This window comes from Trypanosoma cruzi (genome assembly GCF_000209065.1).
Source record: "Trypanosoma cruzi strain CL Brener chromosome Unknown tcruzi_1047053505609, whole genome shotgun sequence".
NCBI classification, from domain to species: domain Eukaryota; phylum Euglenozoa; class Kinetoplastea; order Trypanosomatida; family Trypanosomatidae; genus Trypanosoma; species Trypanosoma cruzi.
Window position 1 is genome coordinate 1 of NW_920092.1, and position 16,341 is coordinate 16,341.

The 16,341-nt window shown below is 49.2% G+C and overlaps 4 protein-coding genes across 4 annotated transcripts, besides 9 other annotated features; all 4 read left to right on the forward strand.

Annotated features, from left to right (window-relative positions):
* Positions 1–1,672: a sequence feature (heterozygous, Esmeraldo-like haplotype).
* Positions 1,673–1,679: a sequence feature (haploid, Esmeraldo-like haplotype).
* Positions 1,680–16,341: a sequence feature (areas not merged during assembly with more than two copies in the genome that could not be assigned to a particular haplotype).
* On the forward strand, positions 2,336–4,603 carry Tc00.1047053505609.10 (trans-sialidase, putative; the record flags this gene model as incomplete). Its single annotated transcript, XM_803469.1, has 1 exon — positions 2,336–4,603. The coding sequence occupies one exon, from the start codon at positions 2,336–2,338 to the stop codon at positions 4,601–4,603; it is 2,268 nt and encodes a 755-aa protein (XP_808562.1).
* Positions 5,536–5,596: a sequence feature (T-rich).
* Positions 5,626–5,666: a sequence feature (T-rich).
* Positions 5,698–5,726: a sequence feature (AT_rich).
* Positions 8,926–9,939, forward strand: Tc00.1047053505609.20 (retrotransposon hot spot (RHS) protein, putative; the record flags this gene model as incomplete). The annotated part of the gene is made up of 1 exon (XM_803470.1): positions 8,926–9,939. The coding sequence occupies one exon, from the start codon at positions 8,926–8,928 to the stop codon at positions 9,937–9,939; it is 1,014 nt and encodes a 337-aa protein (XP_808563.1).
* On the forward strand, positions 10,616–11,101 carry Tc00.1047053505609.30 (retrotransposon hot spot (RHS) protein, putative; the record flags this gene model as incomplete). The annotated part of the gene is made up of 1 exon (XM_803471.1): positions 10,616–11,101. The coding sequence occupies one exon, from the start codon at positions 10,616–10,618 to the stop codon at positions 11,099–11,101; it is 486 nt and encodes a 161-aa protein (XP_808564.1).
* Tc00.1047053505609.40 (trans-sialidase, putative) lies at positions 12,235–14,547 on the forward strand (the record flags this gene model as incomplete). Its single annotated transcript, XM_803472.1, has 1 exon — positions 12,235–14,547. The coding sequence occupies one exon, from the start codon at positions 12,235–12,237 to the stop codon at positions 14,545–14,547; it is 2,313 nt and encodes a 770-aa protein (XP_808565.1).
* Positions 14,647–14,667: a sequence feature (AT_rich).
* Positions 15,366–15,469: a sequence feature (T-rich).
* Positions 15,501–15,528: a sequence feature (AT_rich).

Consider the following 16,341-nt stretch of genomic DNA (forward strand, 5'->3'; position numbering starts at 1 on the left):
AAAAAGCAACTTTTTTTTTTTTTTTTGTGGAACAGTAGTAAAAAACAACTTTTTTTTTTTTTTTGTGAAACAGTAGTAAAAAACAACTTTTTTTTTTTTTTTGTGAAACAGTAATAAAAAACAACTTTTTTTTTTTTTTTGTGAAACAGTAGTAAAAAGCAACTTTTTTTTTTTTTTTTTGTGAAACAGTAATAAAAAACAACTTTTTCTTTTTTTTTGTGGAACAGTAGTAAAAAACAACTTTTTTTTTTTTTTTGTGAAACAGTAATAAAAAACAACTTTTTCTTTTTTTTTGTGAAACAGTAATAAAAAACAACTTTTTTTTTTTTTTTTGTGGAACAGTAATAAAAAACAACTTTTTCTTTTTTTTTTGTGAAACAGTAATAAAAAACAACTTTTTCTTTTTTTTTTGTGGAACAGTAATAAAAAACAACTTTTTCTTTTTTTTTTGTGGAACAGTAATAAAAAACAACTTTTTCTTTTTTTTTTGTGAAACAGTAGTAAAAAACAACTTTTTCTTTTTTTTTGTGAAACAGTAATAAAAAACAACTTTTTCTTTTTTTTTGTGAAACAGTAATAAAAAACAACTTTTTCTTTTTTTTTTGTGGAACAGTAATAAAAAACAACTTTTTCTTTTTTTTTTGTGAAACAGTAGTAAAAAACAACTTTTTCTTTTTTTTTGTGAAACAGTAATAAAAAACAACTTTTTCTTTTTTTTTGTGAAACAGTAATAAAAAACAACTTTTTCTTTTTTTTTGTGAAACAGTAGTAAAAAACAACTTTTTCTTTTTTTTTGTGAAACAGTAGTAAAAAACAACTTTTTCTTTTTTTTTGTGAAACAGTAGTAAAAAACAACTTTTTCTTTTTTTTTGTGAAACAGTAATAAAAAACAACTTTTTCTTTTTTTTTTGTGGAACAGTAATAAAAAACAACTTTTTCTTTTTTTTTGTGAAACAGTAATAAAAAACAACTTTTTCTTTTTTTTTTGTGAAACAGTAGTAAAAAACAACTTTTTCTTTTTTTTTGTGAAACAGTAATAAAAAACAACTTTTTCTTTTTTTTTTGTGAAACAGTAGTAAAAAACAACTTTTTCTTTTTTTTTGTGAAACAGTAATAAAAAACAACTTTTTCTTTTTTTTTGTGGAACAGTAGTAAAAAGCAACTTTTTCTTTTTTTTTTGTGAAACAGTAATAAAAAACAACTTTTTCTTTTTTTTTTGTGAAACAGTAGTAAAAAACAACTTTTTCTTTTTTTTTGTGAAACAGTAATAAAAAACAACTTTTTCTTTTTTTTTGTGGAACAGTAATAAAAAACAACTTTTTCTTTTTTTTTGTGAAACAGTAATAAAAAACAACTTTTTCTTTTTTTTTTTGTGAAACAGTAGTAAAAAACAACTTTTTTTTTTTTTGTGTGGAACAGTAATCGAGGAAAACATTTTTTTTTTTTTTTTTCTGCGGGGGTTAATATGTGAGGAACCGGAATTTTTTTTTAAATGAATTTTGTTTTATTTTTCGCTTCTTTCCGCCGTGGACCCCTGCTGTGCATTTGTGTTTGTGCGTCCCTTCAGATGCCTTACGCCTCTTCTCTTTTTTCCTCTTCCTTTTTTCCTACTTTGTTGAGCGTGACAGTTGGCGCACACAGCCACACGCGCAGGACACACACATTGCAGTGCGGGTGGATGCTTCCTTTGTACTCGGTGCTTGCAGTTGCGTGCAGCTGCCGCTTCCTTCCGTGGGCGTGAGGGGAAGGGAGGAGAGAGAGTGCGCACCGCGAGTCTCTTTTTCTGTTGACGTGATGCACCGCGTGTGACCGCGTGGGGTGAGGCGCCGCTTCATGGATGGATAAGGATCCGCCTGCGCGTGTGGCTCTTTGTGCAATTGCTGGCTCTGTGAGCGTTGTGTGTTTTCTGCAGGGCTGTGGCCGTATCCTGTTTGCAGCGTGATTGAGCCGGAGGCGGTGGCGGTGTGTCTCTTTTTCTTTCTGCGCGGTGGGTGACTGCTGTCTTGTGCATTTGTTGTGTGGAGGACCAAATCCTTCCACGCGCGGTCTGGCAGCACTGCAATGGTGTGTGTGTGTGTGTGAGGGCTGGTGTAGGCGATGGTGCTCCCCGCTGTTCCTTCCGGATTCTCTTGTGTCCCGCTCTTTGCATGGGTGCTCTGCTTTGCTCCCCACGGACGTGTCTGATGTATTGCCGCCTTTTTCTTTCTCCACTTGTTGAGCACAGACACACGCTAGGAAGGAAAGCAAACAAACGCTAATCGCCACTGTGAAATTCTAAGGCACTGAAAGGACCAACAGCAGCACACACACACACCGCCCACACACACATATTTACATGCTCTCACGTGTTGCTGCAGTGAAGGCACCCAATAAACACAACCGTCGCCGCGTGACCGGATCCAGCGGAAGGAGGAGGAAAGGAAGAGAGGGTGAGCATCGGAGGCCTAACATGTCCCGGCATGTGTTTACTTCCGCGGTGCTGCTCCTTGTTATGATGATGTGCTGCGGCACCTGTGGAGCTGCGGCCGCTGGAGGGAATAATGGGAAGAGTGTTTTAAGGAATTTTCGGAAGCTGCAGAGGGTTGATTTATTTGTGCCGCAGAAGACGCAGGTGCTGCCGAAAGGTACGACGTCTCCAGAGACAAAGTTGGATTCATTTGTTTCACCATCTCTTGTCAGTGCTGGTGGAGTAATTGCTGCTTTTGCCGAAGGCCACACAAACGCCAAAGTTTACACGAACGCCCAAAAAGACGGTGCCGAATTAATTACGCCCTTTTACTCTGATGTTGTTGCGGGGTACATTGACTCTGCGTGGAACTGGACCACTCTTGTTGACAAGGTCAATCAAAGCTCATGGAGGGCACACATCGTGCTTACTGCAGCGGATGGACAGAAACGTTTGGGTGGTATGCACCGCCCCACAACAACCACGAAGGGCAACAAGGTATTTCTTTTGGGAGGCTTTGAATTTTTCAATGAACATGAGAGTATAATTTTGGACAGCTTGCATCTGAAACTGGTTGTGGGTACTGCCACGAATTCTACGGGTGGCAAGCCGAGTGAACGGATCAGCTGGGACGACCCCAAATCGCTGTCAGGCCTGAATACTTCTGCTGCTTTTTACAAACTTAAATTTGAGAGGGTTTTTCCTTCTGGTGGCTTGGGTGTTCTGATGGAGGGTGGCACGCTTGTGTTTCCCGTGGTTGCGTTTAGTGATAATGACGATTACTCCATGATCATTTATTCGACGGACAGCGGCGCAAACTGGATGCTTTCGAATGGAACGTCTCCTGCGAAATGCTCTAACTCCCGCGTCACCGAATGGGAGGGATCACTTCTCATGATTGTTGATTGCGAGGACGGCCAGAGGGTGTACGAGTCGCGTGACATGGGGACAACGTGGACGGGGACCATCGGGAGACTCCCAGGCGTGTGGACCAAATCAAAATCGGCAGCCATTTGGGATCTGAGCTTGCACGTGGATGCCCTCATCACCGCGGCCATTGAGGAAAAGAAGGTCATGCTGTACACTCAGAAAGGGTATGCGTCGGGGGGTGAAGCGGAAAGAGCGCTCTATCTTTGGGTCACGGACAACAACCGTTCTTTTTATGTTGGACCTGTTTCCATGGAGGATGATGTGAGGTGGGAGCTTGCCAGCACCCTGCTGTACTCGGATGGAAATTTGCATCTTTTACAACGGAGGGGCGATTATAAAAGCAGTGTCATGTCGCTTTCTCGTCTGACGGGAGAACTGAGTACAATCAGGTCCGTCCTCAGTACGTGGGCAAAAAAGGACGCCTTCTTCTCCAAATTGGCCATACCCACGGCGGGTTTGGTGGCAGTATTGTCCGATGCGGCCAGCAATGGCACGTGGATCGACGAGTACCTTTGTCTGAATGCGACGGTGACGAGAGGAAGTAAGGCCAAATATGGATTTCAATTGACGGAGTCCAACTCCGGGGCAATATGGTCCGTGAACACTCGGGATGATAATGTGCGTCATGTATCCTTGAGCCACAACTTCACACTTGTGGCGTCGGTGACCATCGAAGAGACTCCGAGTGGAAACACACCTCTACTGACTGCGACGTTGGCGGACACTAATTCCAATCATACCATGGGACTGTCGTATACGGCGGATAAGACGTGGGGGACGGGGCTCAAAGGCAAGACAACAAAACAGAGCGGCCGTTGGGAGCCAAAGAAGGGATACCAAGTGGCACTCATGCTGCAAGGCAAAAAGATCTCTGTGTACATTGATGGCCAGTCGCTGGGGGAGGAAGAATTGCCGTTAAAAGGTGAGGCGCCACTTGAGCTTGTACGCTTTTGCTTTGGCGCGTGCGGTGAGGATGCCGGCCAGAAAACTAATGTGAAGGTGAAGAACGTCTTTCTGTACAACCGCCCACTGAATTCCACTGAGATGCGTGCAATCAAGGACAAGGCCCACACTTTGAATGGCCCAGGGGAATCACTGGCGGGGTGGGCAGCTCTGGAGGGAGCTTCCGCCAGAGAACATGCGGCTGTGGTGGGCTTGAATTCTTTTGGGATCGGACTGCTGCCGCTGCTTCTTCTGCTGGGGCTGTGGGGGTTTGCGGCTGCGTGAGGAGTGTGCGGCCTCAGTGTGGAACACTTGCCCTCTTCTCTGCAGCGATACACACACACCGCTAGGGATAAATTTTACTACGCAGAGAATAATTTGTTTTTGTTTTCTTTTAATGTTTTCCATTTTTTCTTGCAGCTTTAGGGAAACCACTATAAGCGTTCTTTTTTTCGGCTTTTAATTTTTTCTCTTTTTTTCGGAGTATAATTTCGTATGTTTTTTATGTTTGTTTTTAATCATTTTTGTTTGCTTTTAAAAATCTTTAAGTTTTTTTTTTTTGCTCCACTCCTTCTTTCCTTTTGCTTTTGGGACAATCACTATGGACGTTTTTTTCTTTTCTACTCTTCCCTCTTTAATTGTTTCTTCTGCACTCTTCCTGTGAGGGGTGCCGTGTGTTTCCCGCCCAACTGCTCCACTCGCACACCCACCGACACGCTCATGACGACGGCCCTGTGCGCCTCGCCTGCTGCACGCATGAGGAGCAGCCGCGACGAACGGCGCGCTGAGGGAGCCGTGACGTGTGGGCGTGCGACGAGGGCCTGTGGGGCGGAGCACACATTTCTTTCCCTCTTGTTTTGTTTTTTTTGCGGCCGGGGCGGGCAGACACTCGCAGCGCCACACACACAGCCACACCCTGCCACCGTGTTTTTTTTTTGCTGCGCTCACTCTCCCGATGGAGAGACGCGACTCCCGTCATGTCTGCGTGATTCTCTCAGTCCCCACACACACGAGTGACTGTGCTCTGCGGGCCGCACTCACGCGCTAATTAAAGGGCTGAGGGGAGCAGCAACACGCAGATGACCCCATGAAATATAAACGATGTGCGGACACACATGGAGGGTCAGACGGTTGAAAGACATTTAAATATCTTTTTAATTTTATTTTCGGACAAAATATATGCAAACAGTTTCTGGAGCAACATGGTAGTTAGGTGCTTTTTTTTTGTTTTTTTCTTTTCTTTTTTTGTGTGTGGTTTTTCTTTTCTTTTTTTTTTTTATCATTTGGGTGCAGCAGTAATAGAGGACTTTTTTTCATTTTTTCATTTTTTCATTTTTTATTTTTCTTTCCAAAGTGTGAGGTGTGGAAGGGTGAAGATGAATTTTTTTTAATTTTAATAAATTTTTATGAATTGCCGCTGCTTTGTCTGCAGTGCAATAACATGAGCTTGAGCAGTCTTTTTCTCTCTATTTCTGCCATGCGCTTCTGCTGTACAGTTTTTTTTTGTGCGTCCCTTTACATGCTCCGCTCCTGCTTTTACTTTTTTGCTTCGTGTGTCTGCAGGCACACACAACCACACAAAATGCACATTGCAGTAGGTTTTGATGCTTCTTTTGTAGCGTGTGCTGGCGGTTGCGGGTGGCTGCTGCTTCCTCCGTGGGGATGAAGGGAAGGAGGAGAGAGGGAGCGCGCACCGCGAGTCACTCTTCCTGCGGGTGTGATGCGCGCGGTGGGCTGCGACGGCTGTGGAGGGCGGCATCCTTTCGGTGTGCGCTTCTCCGCCGTCGTGCCGTGCGTTTGCGCATGCCATTTATTGTGCGCGTGCGTGCTGGGCATGTTTTTCCGGAGCGTTGGGCGGCCACCATCTGTCTATGGCGGTTTGTGTGAGCGGGCACGTGCGGATGAGGGTCAGGGCGTATGGAATGAGGGAATGGCTTGAGGAAAGGGGAATTTGATTTTGAGGGTATTTGGACCGGATTCATTTGGCTGCGGTGGACACATGCACGACGGATGTGTTTCCGCATAATTGGGGGAGGATGCGACAGGATTTTCCGAAGTGGCCCGTCAATGCAATTCGGGTTTCATGGCACTGAGGCACAGTGGTCTTCCTGCAATGGCTGGTGACGGCCCCTAGTGGACCGGCGTATTTATGCTGCTGCTGCTGCTCGAGGAGGCGTAGAAGTGCGATTTGAGGTGAGCGGCGGAAGGGTCACACATCCCGCAGTGACGGTTGTCGTTGGCCCAGCGGGTGCCTCTGAGGTTTTTGTTGGATGCAACGTCCTTATGCCCGTCTCTGGATGGCGGCATCCCTGATGCAGCCAACGAACGGGGCTGGGAGCGACGGTGAGACGCAAGCACGTGTGGATGTTCGGAGCGGCCGGCACACCGCACGCTGAGAGCATGGCACGCTGAGGACCGGACCTAGAAAAGGGACACCGCGTGGGACGTCAATCCTCACTGCAGCGACCGCCACCGAATTCGGATTTGCTCGCATCTTCTGCGGTCCCTCTTCCTCCCCTCACTTCTGTGCCGAGGACTGTGCCGCGGGATCCAGCAGCGCGATGTTTGGCCGCAGGAACATGGCCCGAACAAATTGTGTGTGGGGGGGGATGTGTACTGCGGCGAAAAAGGAAAAAAATAGTTGCGAGACGACCACCACCACCAGACCGGAGTGAAGCTGTGTCTTGTCCACTTGCGCGAGGGCGGCCTGCCACCTGGTCGGTTAGGAGGATTATTTTTTTTTTTTTGCGTTGTTGCGGTCTCTTTTTATTCCGCTGCGTTTTCTTGCGGACCTGCGAAGGGAGATTTGCAAGAAATTCCTGCGAGGCGTCCGTGCCGCCGTCGGAAAAGCGGATCCCCCTTGAAAAACGCTACTTTTTAAATTTGTTTTGGGCGGGGGGTTCCTGTCGATTCAACGCGACTTTGTTTTGCGGATTTGATGCGTGTGTTCCCGAGCGGTTCGATCAGTGCTCCCAGCCCACTCGGATGTGGTGTGCGCGTCGACGTGAAGGTGCCTGCCAGCCGTTTTTTTGCCTCCCCCGCTGTGGCTGCCGCCGCTGCCTTCTTCTCTTCCTGAGATCCTGCGGCTTCTTGACAAGATGTTTTGGAGAAGGCGTTGCCGCTCTTATCGTCCATGGTATTTTGATTCTCTTCTTGCGGTCAGGAGACATTGAACGAGAGGGGTTGCTGCCCTTTTGTTTTATTTGTCCTCTCTGCCTGACGGCCAGTTCTACACAAACGTGCTCCTCGGCATCTCAGTTGGTGCTGGCGGGATTGCTTACGGTTGTCACTGGCAATCGCATGCGCCACCTCTTCTCTGCTCCTTTTCAGTGTCGCATTTTTTTATTGATTGACGGACGCCATTCTGTCCGGCGTGCCACTTTGATTGGATTGTGTGGGACTGCTCGCCAACGCCATCGGAGAAAGCAGGCCGACTTTTCACGTATTTAATTCCACCTTGCGCGCAGGTATTTTCTTTACATGTTCTGTTGGGCACTCAGACAGCGAGGTGTCCGGAAATATGCGTGCGTGGAATTCTTCCTGCCGTGTGAACTGCGGACAACACCGCGGGGCTGCCACTTTGACTCCGAAGAGTTGTTGCGTCTCTTTGCGGGGTTGGCAGGGAAATTCCATGCAGCCAGCTACTGCTGGTGTGTCCCCAAATGTTGTCACTCCATGCGAATAATGTGCTTCAGCGAGTGAGGGGGATGATAGGGTTTGTGTGCACTCTGGTTCTGTTTGCTACTTTTTGCGGGCAAACAAAACCTGATTGGTGGTAAAATGGAGCGGGGCGATGCGTGGCCGCGTGCGGCCCATCGTTCACTGCACGATTGTGTGGTGCACATTGTGGTGCTGACCCTGCGATGTGACTGCGGTTTTCTGTGCGGCAATGGTGGTGGGTGGAGGAGATTGTTGGTCCGCGGCGGGACGGTGGGATCGTGCCTCCTTTATTTTTCTTTTGTGAAGGTGTGCACTTATTTTTGGTGTCGGTGATGAGGCAAACAGACCGACAACGTGGATAAAACAAAATAAAAAAGGACGATAGTGTGGCGGTGTTGGGGTTGGTTGCACGCCTCGCGTTGCTGCGGGGCGGTGGGCCTTGACTGTTTCACCGACAGGCGTTGCAGTGCGGCTGCATGGCGCACCGACAGCCCCGCCGTGCGAGTGCCACGCCCAACGCCATTGGGACAGCGGGACGAAGCAGCCGCGAGTGTCCTTTGGAGCCAGCGGCACCTGCTGGCCGCAGTTGGGCGGTGCGAGTGGGACGCTTCACTGCACGGGTGTTGTGATGGCACCTCGCCGTGGCTCTTGTGATGGTTCCGACGCTGCAGCTCGACGTGTGGTGGGGAGTGAAGTGTGGCCGCGGTGGACCATGAGCAGCACCAACATGAGGCTGAACGGTTTCCTTTGGAATTATGTTGGCGGCAGGGCGGCCGTTGATGAAGGCTACAATGTGACGATGGAGGTGTTTGTTCAGGAGCCGGATGATTGCGTACAAGACCAGCGGCTTCTTGAAGAAATTTTTAACTTAACTGCGTACCAAGCGCTGGAGGCCATTACTAAGCCGCTTCACGAAGGTGTGTTCTCCCTCGGGCAATGGAGGGACTATGGAAGAAAAGCATACGATCACTCCTCTTGCAAGGGGAAAACCAAACGGAGTACTCACGCAGGTACTGACGGAAGCGAGGCGGGAGGCAGAGGAAAGGCTAAGACGAACGCAGGAAATGAAATTTACCATTTCCACTAATATCGAAGACGTACTGTTTAAAGGAAGAGTTCGCGTCAAGGAAATGAAGCTGAGCGACTATCTTACGAGGGAACTGGACGGCAGGGGCATTGTGGACACCAATCGGGATGTATTGCTGGAGGAGTTTTTCAAGGACCCCACCAAGTATATCCGTGATAAAGGAGCATTGAACGAAATGCAGGCATCGGATCGTTATTTGAGTATGAAGCGAGCTGTGAAGGGTGAAGCGATCTTCGATGAGGATATACGCAAGCTATGCGATAAGGGTGTCAACAATCCACCGGGGTGGTCATTAGCTGCTGCGGAGGTAAAAGCAGCTGTTCATAACTCCACCAAACATTTCTTGGATGCAGCTGCCGGGGAGGCGAGGAACCCAACGACGACGAGCGCACCGGAGAAACTGGAGGGATGCTACGAGTCTGTGCACAATGCGAGGCGGAGCCATGCGGTGGAACTTCCGGACGGCGTGGAGCGAAAGAAAACGGGGATGGGAATGGGGGTGCGTGAGGGGAAGCCAGAACAGTCATGGACGTACAATAAAGCTGACGACGCTATCGAAAAGAATGACGCTGTGCAGCAATTCGGTGCGGCACCTCCCGTGTTGATGGTGCTTGCCTCGGACAAGGGATGGCCGTACTCGCGGAATACGATACAGGATCTTCCCAAGGACATTTTTGTAAACTGTGGGGTGGGTCGAGTGTGGCAGATCGTCAGGGGCGATCTAACCGCGTGGCTCAGCCCTCACGGTGAGACCGACTTTAAGTTCGAGCGACGTGTGTTGATTGGGACGCCCGGGATCGGGAAATCGGTGGCTGCCGCTCGTACCTCCTCTACCAGCTGCTGCACTGCGATGTCGAGAAACTCCAAGTGGTAGTCGACTGTTTTGGTGGAGGAGACGCGTGCGTGTTTGACAAGACCACCAGAGCGGTGACAAGATAGAGCTATGAGGACATGTGCATCTCTGAGTTGAGAAGTTTGAGGGGGCCATGGGAGGAATGCGTATATTATCTACGATGTGGCAAAGGAGGGAACGCCGCCACCGAGACATTTTGCGCCCACTTCTGGATGGGGCATGATTGCGGTGTCATTCCCAAAGGTAAACAACTGTGATGAGTGGGCGAAGCAACTACGAGCCGCGCGAGTCATCGTGAAGTGCCCTGACGAGATGGATGTGAAGGCGATGTGTGCATGGACAACGCGTGATGGGGATAAAGAGAAACAAGCGGAATACTGGAAGAGGTCGAAGAACACATGTATCTTTTGGGACCGATTCCACGTCACGTCTTTGATGAGGAGGCGTCTACGGAACGCTGTAGAGAGGTGGGTTTGCATTGCAATCGATCAACGAGGTAACTGTGAAGAAGCACTTTTCACGGGGAGGTGAGTCGCCACGGTATTCTGAGGATCCGTCTCACAAGCCTGTGAAGGTTGCTCGGGAAATATACGCAGGCGGTGTGATCCTTTTCAATGCACTGATATCTGATTGCCTCGAGGAACGGGCGTTGGAACGCTTCCCAAGTGCAACAGAATAAAATGGCTTTTTGAGGCTGATGTTGGCGTCGAAGGATAATATTTTGCCAATATTTTTTGGATGGCTTGCTTTGAAATTGTGCACGGAGAGTGCCTTTGTCAAGACAATGGGGACGAAACTCACGGAGTTTGAGCCACCAACAGGACGTCAAGCAAAGCCCTGCGTCTTGAAGTTGGCCCCTGAATTGCATCCCAAGGGAGATGAAGGTTTGCTGCCGAGTGAATATGAAAAACCGATCCGTAAAATAAAGTACGGGGTGCTGTACAAACCGGCGGTCGCAAACCTTCCGCTGGTGGACGCCTTTTTTTTCTTGGTGTCAAATCCAATGACCCTGGTTGCGCTGCGGATGACTACGGCGGGTGGACAACACACCACCGCCAGCACTGTGAGGCAGTTCACTGAGTGCCTGGCGGCATATTTTAATGGTTGGGAGGAATCATCCCAAGACATGTCGTGGGAGATTATTTACGTGCAGCAGGCAGACAGCACGCCGATGAACGACTGACGGAGATGTGATGTCGTCAATTCCGATAATGTGAGCGACGCGGAACACTATGAAATAGCGGCGTTCTGGAGGGAGAAGGTGCGCCAGTACCCAGTGTTAATATCGTCCGGAGAATTTTCAATGGACGAAGCTCTCCGAAGTGTGCAATAAAATAAATAACAATAGGAACATAGATTGGGAAATTGAAAGTGAACGAGACAGCTTGATTTGTGTTAAAAATATTGTGGGTTTATGTATTTTTGGATGCTTGTGTCTGAGCATGCGGTGCGGGTGCACCAGCCCCGTGCGGTGACAGTATATCGCACAGATTTCAGAACTGTCCAACGCTATCAAACATAACAGTGACAGAAGAAATTAGGGAGGGAAAGGGGTTGTTTGGCTTCTGGTGAAAAGGATTGGGTGGTTTTTATATAGTGTGTTGATTGTGTGGGTACGAGGATTAATTGGAGAATTGCCCCGGTATGAGGGAATCATTGTGGCTGGCGGTGTCACAGTACCACTGCATTGTCCATTTTCTTCTATTGTGTTCGAAGGCTCATCACTAACAGAAGCATCTTTAGGGGATGGACGACGAATGAGTTCTATTGGGGAAACAGTGCGCTCCGTGTGACCGCATGGACTGAGGCGCCGCTTCATGGATGGATGAGGAATTGCTTCCGCGTGTGGCTCTTTGGGTGATTGCTCGCTCCTTGTGCGTTGTGTGCCGGCAGCGGGCTGTGGCCGTATCCCGTTGGCCGTGGGATTGAGCTGGAGGCGGTGGCGGTGTGTCTCTTCTCGTCCATTGGTGGGTGACTGCTGGCGGTGTGTGCGTTTGTTGTGTGGAGGACCAAATCCTTCCACGCGCGGTCTGGCAGCACTGCAATGGTGTGTGTGTGTGTGAGGGCTGGTGTAGGCGATGGTGCTCCCCGCTGTTCCTTCCGGATTCTCTTGTGTCCCGCTCTTTGCATGGGTGCTCTGCTTTGCTCCCCGCGGACGTGTCTGATGTATTGCCGCCTTTTTCTTTCTCCACTTGTTGAGCACAGACACACGCTAGGAAGGAAAGCAAACAAACGCTAATCGCCACTGTGAAATTCTAAGGCACTGAAAGGACCAACAGCAGCACACACACACACCGCCCACACACACATATTTACATGCTCTCACGTGTTGCTGCAGTGAAGGCACCCAACAAACACAACCGTCGCCGCGTGACCGGATCCAGCAGAAGGAGGAGGGAAGGAAGAGAGAGTGAGCATCGGAGGCCTAACATGTCCCGGCATGTGTTTGCTTCCGCGGTGCTGCTCTTCCTTGTGATTTGCTGCGCCACTGGTGGGGCTGTGAAGGCTGATGAGCCAACGTCAGTTCAGGGATCTTCACTGGAAAAACATATTGTCTGGAGAGATAAGAATGGTAAAGAGACAGTGGTTTCGCTCTATGCTCCCAGTCTTGTTGAGGTGAATGGTGGCGTGTTTGCCTTTGCCGAGGCGCGGTTGAAGGATGGAAAATATTTCTTTACTGGGATTGCCTCGGAGCTCCTTGAGTTGAGTGGTGAAACCCCCAAAAAATTGGGTGGAAGTAATTTGAAGACAAAGACACTGGAGGAATGTTCTTCCGAAGGAGGCAAAAGCCACTCTCAGTCAACGAATTGCGCTGGTTCCAAAAGTTTCTACAGCGTACATGTGAGCCGGCCAACAACAGTTGTGATGGGAAATGGCATTTACATGCTTGCTGGAAAATACAACAGAGAAAATGTCGCTGTTTGTCAGGGTAGGGCTGACGCGGCCTCATGGGGTCTTTTGCTGGTAAAGGGGAATGTCAGTGAAGAACAGGACAAAGGAATTGTTTGGGAAGTTACTGACGATCTCCCGTGCACTTCGATTGTAAAACTTAATGAATCCTGGGCATTGCTCATTGGAGGCGGTGGATCGGGTATTAAGATGGATGACGATACGCTTGTGTTTCCCTTGGAAGCAGTGAAGGAGCACGGCACTGAAAGTGAAGCAAAGGAAGAAAAGAATAACAACGTTTCGCTGATCTTGTACTCCTCGTATACTAAGAATTGGACGCTGTCAAAGGGGATGTCTGCCTATGGCTGCACTGATCCCTCCGTCGTGGAGCGGGAGAAGGGAAAACTCATGATGATGACTGCGTGTGATGATGGCCGTCGCAGGGTGTACGAGTCCGGTGACAAGGGGGCGTCGTGGACGGAGGCCCTCGGGACACTCTCGCGCGTGTGGGGCAACAACCAAAAGCGACATGAGTGGGGCGTTAGAAGCGGGTTCATCACAGCGAATATTGACGGTGTAGAAAATGGTAAGAGGAATGTGATGCTCGTTACTCTGCCGGTGTTTTCCAAGAAGGCTGATACAGGAGGCCGTGGAAAAGAAAAGGGCGAACTCCATCTTTGGCTGACGGACAACACTCACATTGTTGATATTGGGCCGGTATCCGAGAAGGAAGAAGACGTCACCGCCAGCTCCCTGTTGTACAGAAGTGGAACTAATAAGAATAATAATAAGAATGATGAGTTGGTTGCACTGTACGAGAAGAAGGGCGATGGGGAATCATCACTCGGTATGGTCTCTGTGCGTCTGACTGAGCAGTTGAAGCGGGTGAAGGAGGTTCTGACGACCTGGAAGAAAGTGGACGAACGTCTCTCCAAGCTGTGCCTCTCAAATCCTGCGAGGAATCCCTCAACTGACAATGTCTGCACTACTGATAAGATTACGGATGGGCTGGTTGGTTTTTTGTCCGGCAATTTCTCTGATAAGACATGGATGGACGAGTACCTCGGAGTGAACTCCACAGTAAAGAAAGGAACGAGTGGAGGGGCAACATTGCATGGCGGCGGTGTGAAGTTCCAGGGAGCGTGGGCGGAGTGGCCCGTTGGCAGGCAGGGGGAGAATCAGCTGTACCACTTTGCGAACTACAACTTCACTCTTGTGGCGACGGTGTCCATCCACGGTGAGCCGAAGAGTGACAGCGTCCCTTTGATGGGTGTGCGTGCAGGCAGTAACGGAGGAACGAAACTTATGGAGTTGTCGTACGGCAGCGGAAAGAAGTGGCAGGCGCTGTGCTGTGACGGAACAACCGCGGAGCACAGCAGCACTTGGGATCCAGAGACAACACACCAGGTGGCCATTGTGCTACAGAACGGCACCCAGGGCTCCGTGTACGTCGATGGTCAGCGTGTGTGTGAGAGTGTGCAAAGTAACTTTGAAAACACGGAATCGAAAGGTATCTCCCACTTCTACATTGGAGGGGATGGAGGCAATGCAGAGAACACAGCGGGTGACGAATATGTGTCTGTGACTGTGACAAATGTCCTGCTGTACAACCGCCCGTTGACGTTTACTGGTGGGAGTGCCGATTTGAAAGAAGCAACGGGTGATGGCGGCATTGTGCGTGCGAGCGGACTGTTGCCATTGCTGCTTCTGTTGGGACTGTGGGGGTTTGCGGCTCTGTGAGGCGTGAGTGGCCGCCGCGTGGGACAATTGCGCCCTCCCGAGCACAGAAATACTATTTCCATAGGAACGAATTTATTTCATAAAAACTTTTTTTGTGCGTATTTTAAATTTTTTTTTAATGCTTTAATTTTTTTCATTTCATCAAATTTGTTTTTTTTTCCCATCCCCCATTCTTTTTTTCTTCTTCCCGGGGCAATCACTATGGACTTTTTTCTCTCTTTCCTCTTTAATTGTTTCTTCTGCACTCTTCCTGTGAGGGGTGCCGTGCGCTTCCCGCCCAACTGCTCCACTCGCACACCCACCGACACGCTCATGACGACGGCCCTGTGCGCCTCGCCTGCTGCACGCATGAGGAGGAGCCGCGACGAACGGCGCGCTGAGGGAGCCGTGGCGTGTGGGCGTGCGACGAGGGCCTGTGGGGCGGAGCACACATTTCTTTCCCTCTTGTTTTGTTTCCTTGCGGCCGGGGCGGGCAGACACTCGCAGCGCCACACACACAGCCACACCCTGCCACCGTGTTTTTTTTTTGCTGCGCTCACTCTCCCGATGGAGAGACGCGACTCCCGTCATGTCTGCGTGATTCTCTCAGCCCCCCACACACGAGTGACTGTGCTCTGCGGGCCGCACTCACGCGCTAATTAAAGGGCTGAGGGGAGCAGCAACACGCAGATGACCCCATGAAATATAAACGATGTGCGGACACACAGAGGGTCAGACGGTTGAAAGACATTTAAATATCTTTTTAATTTTATTTTCGGACAAAATATATGCGGACAGTTTCTGGAGCAACATGGTAGTTGGGTGCTTTTTTTGTGTGGTTTTTCTTTTCTTTTTTTCTTTTTTTTTCTTTTTTTTTCTTTTTTTTATTTTCATTTCTTTTTTTCTTTTCCTTTTTTCATTTTTTCATTTTTTATTTTTCTTTCCAAAGTGTGAGGTGCGGAAAGGTGAAGATGAATTTTTTTAATTTTAATAAATTTTTATGAATTGCCGCTGCTTTGTCTGCAGTGCAATAACATGAGCTTGAGCAGTCTTTTTCTCTCTATTTTTGCCATGCGCTTCTGCTGTACTGTTTTGTTTGTGCGTCCCTTCACATGCTCCGCTCCTGCTTTTACTTTTTTGCTTCGTGTGTCTGCAGGCACACACAACCACACAAAATGCACATTGCAGTGGATTTGGATGCCTCTTTTGTAGCGTGTGCTGGCGGTTGCGGGTGGCTGCTGCTTCCTCCGTGGGGATGAAGGGAAGGAGGAGAGAGGGAGCGTGCACCGCGAGTCACTCTTCCTGCGGGTGTGATGCGCGCGGTGGGCTGCGACTGCTGTGGAGGGCGGCATCCTTTCGGTGTGCGCTTCTCCGCCGTCGTGCCGTGCGTTTGCGCATGCCATTTATTATGCGCGTGCGTGCTGGGCATGTTTTTCCGGAGCGTTGGGCGGCCACCATCTGTCTATGGCGGTTTGTGTGAGCGGGCACGTGCGGATGAGGGTCAGGGCGTATGGAATGAGGGAATGGCTTGAGGAAAGGGGAATTTGATTTGGAGGGTATTTGGACCGTATTCATTTGGCTGCGATGGACACATGCACGACGGATGTGTTTCCGCATAATTGGGGGAGGATGCGACAGGATTTTCCGAAGTGGCCCGTCAATGCAATTCGGGTTTCATGGCACTGAGGCACAGTGGTCTTCCTGCAATGGCTGGTGACGGCCCCTAGTGGACCGGCGTATTTATGCTGCTGCTGCTGCTCGAGGAGGCGTAGAAGTGCGATTTGAGGTGAGCGGCGGAAGGGTCACACATCCCGC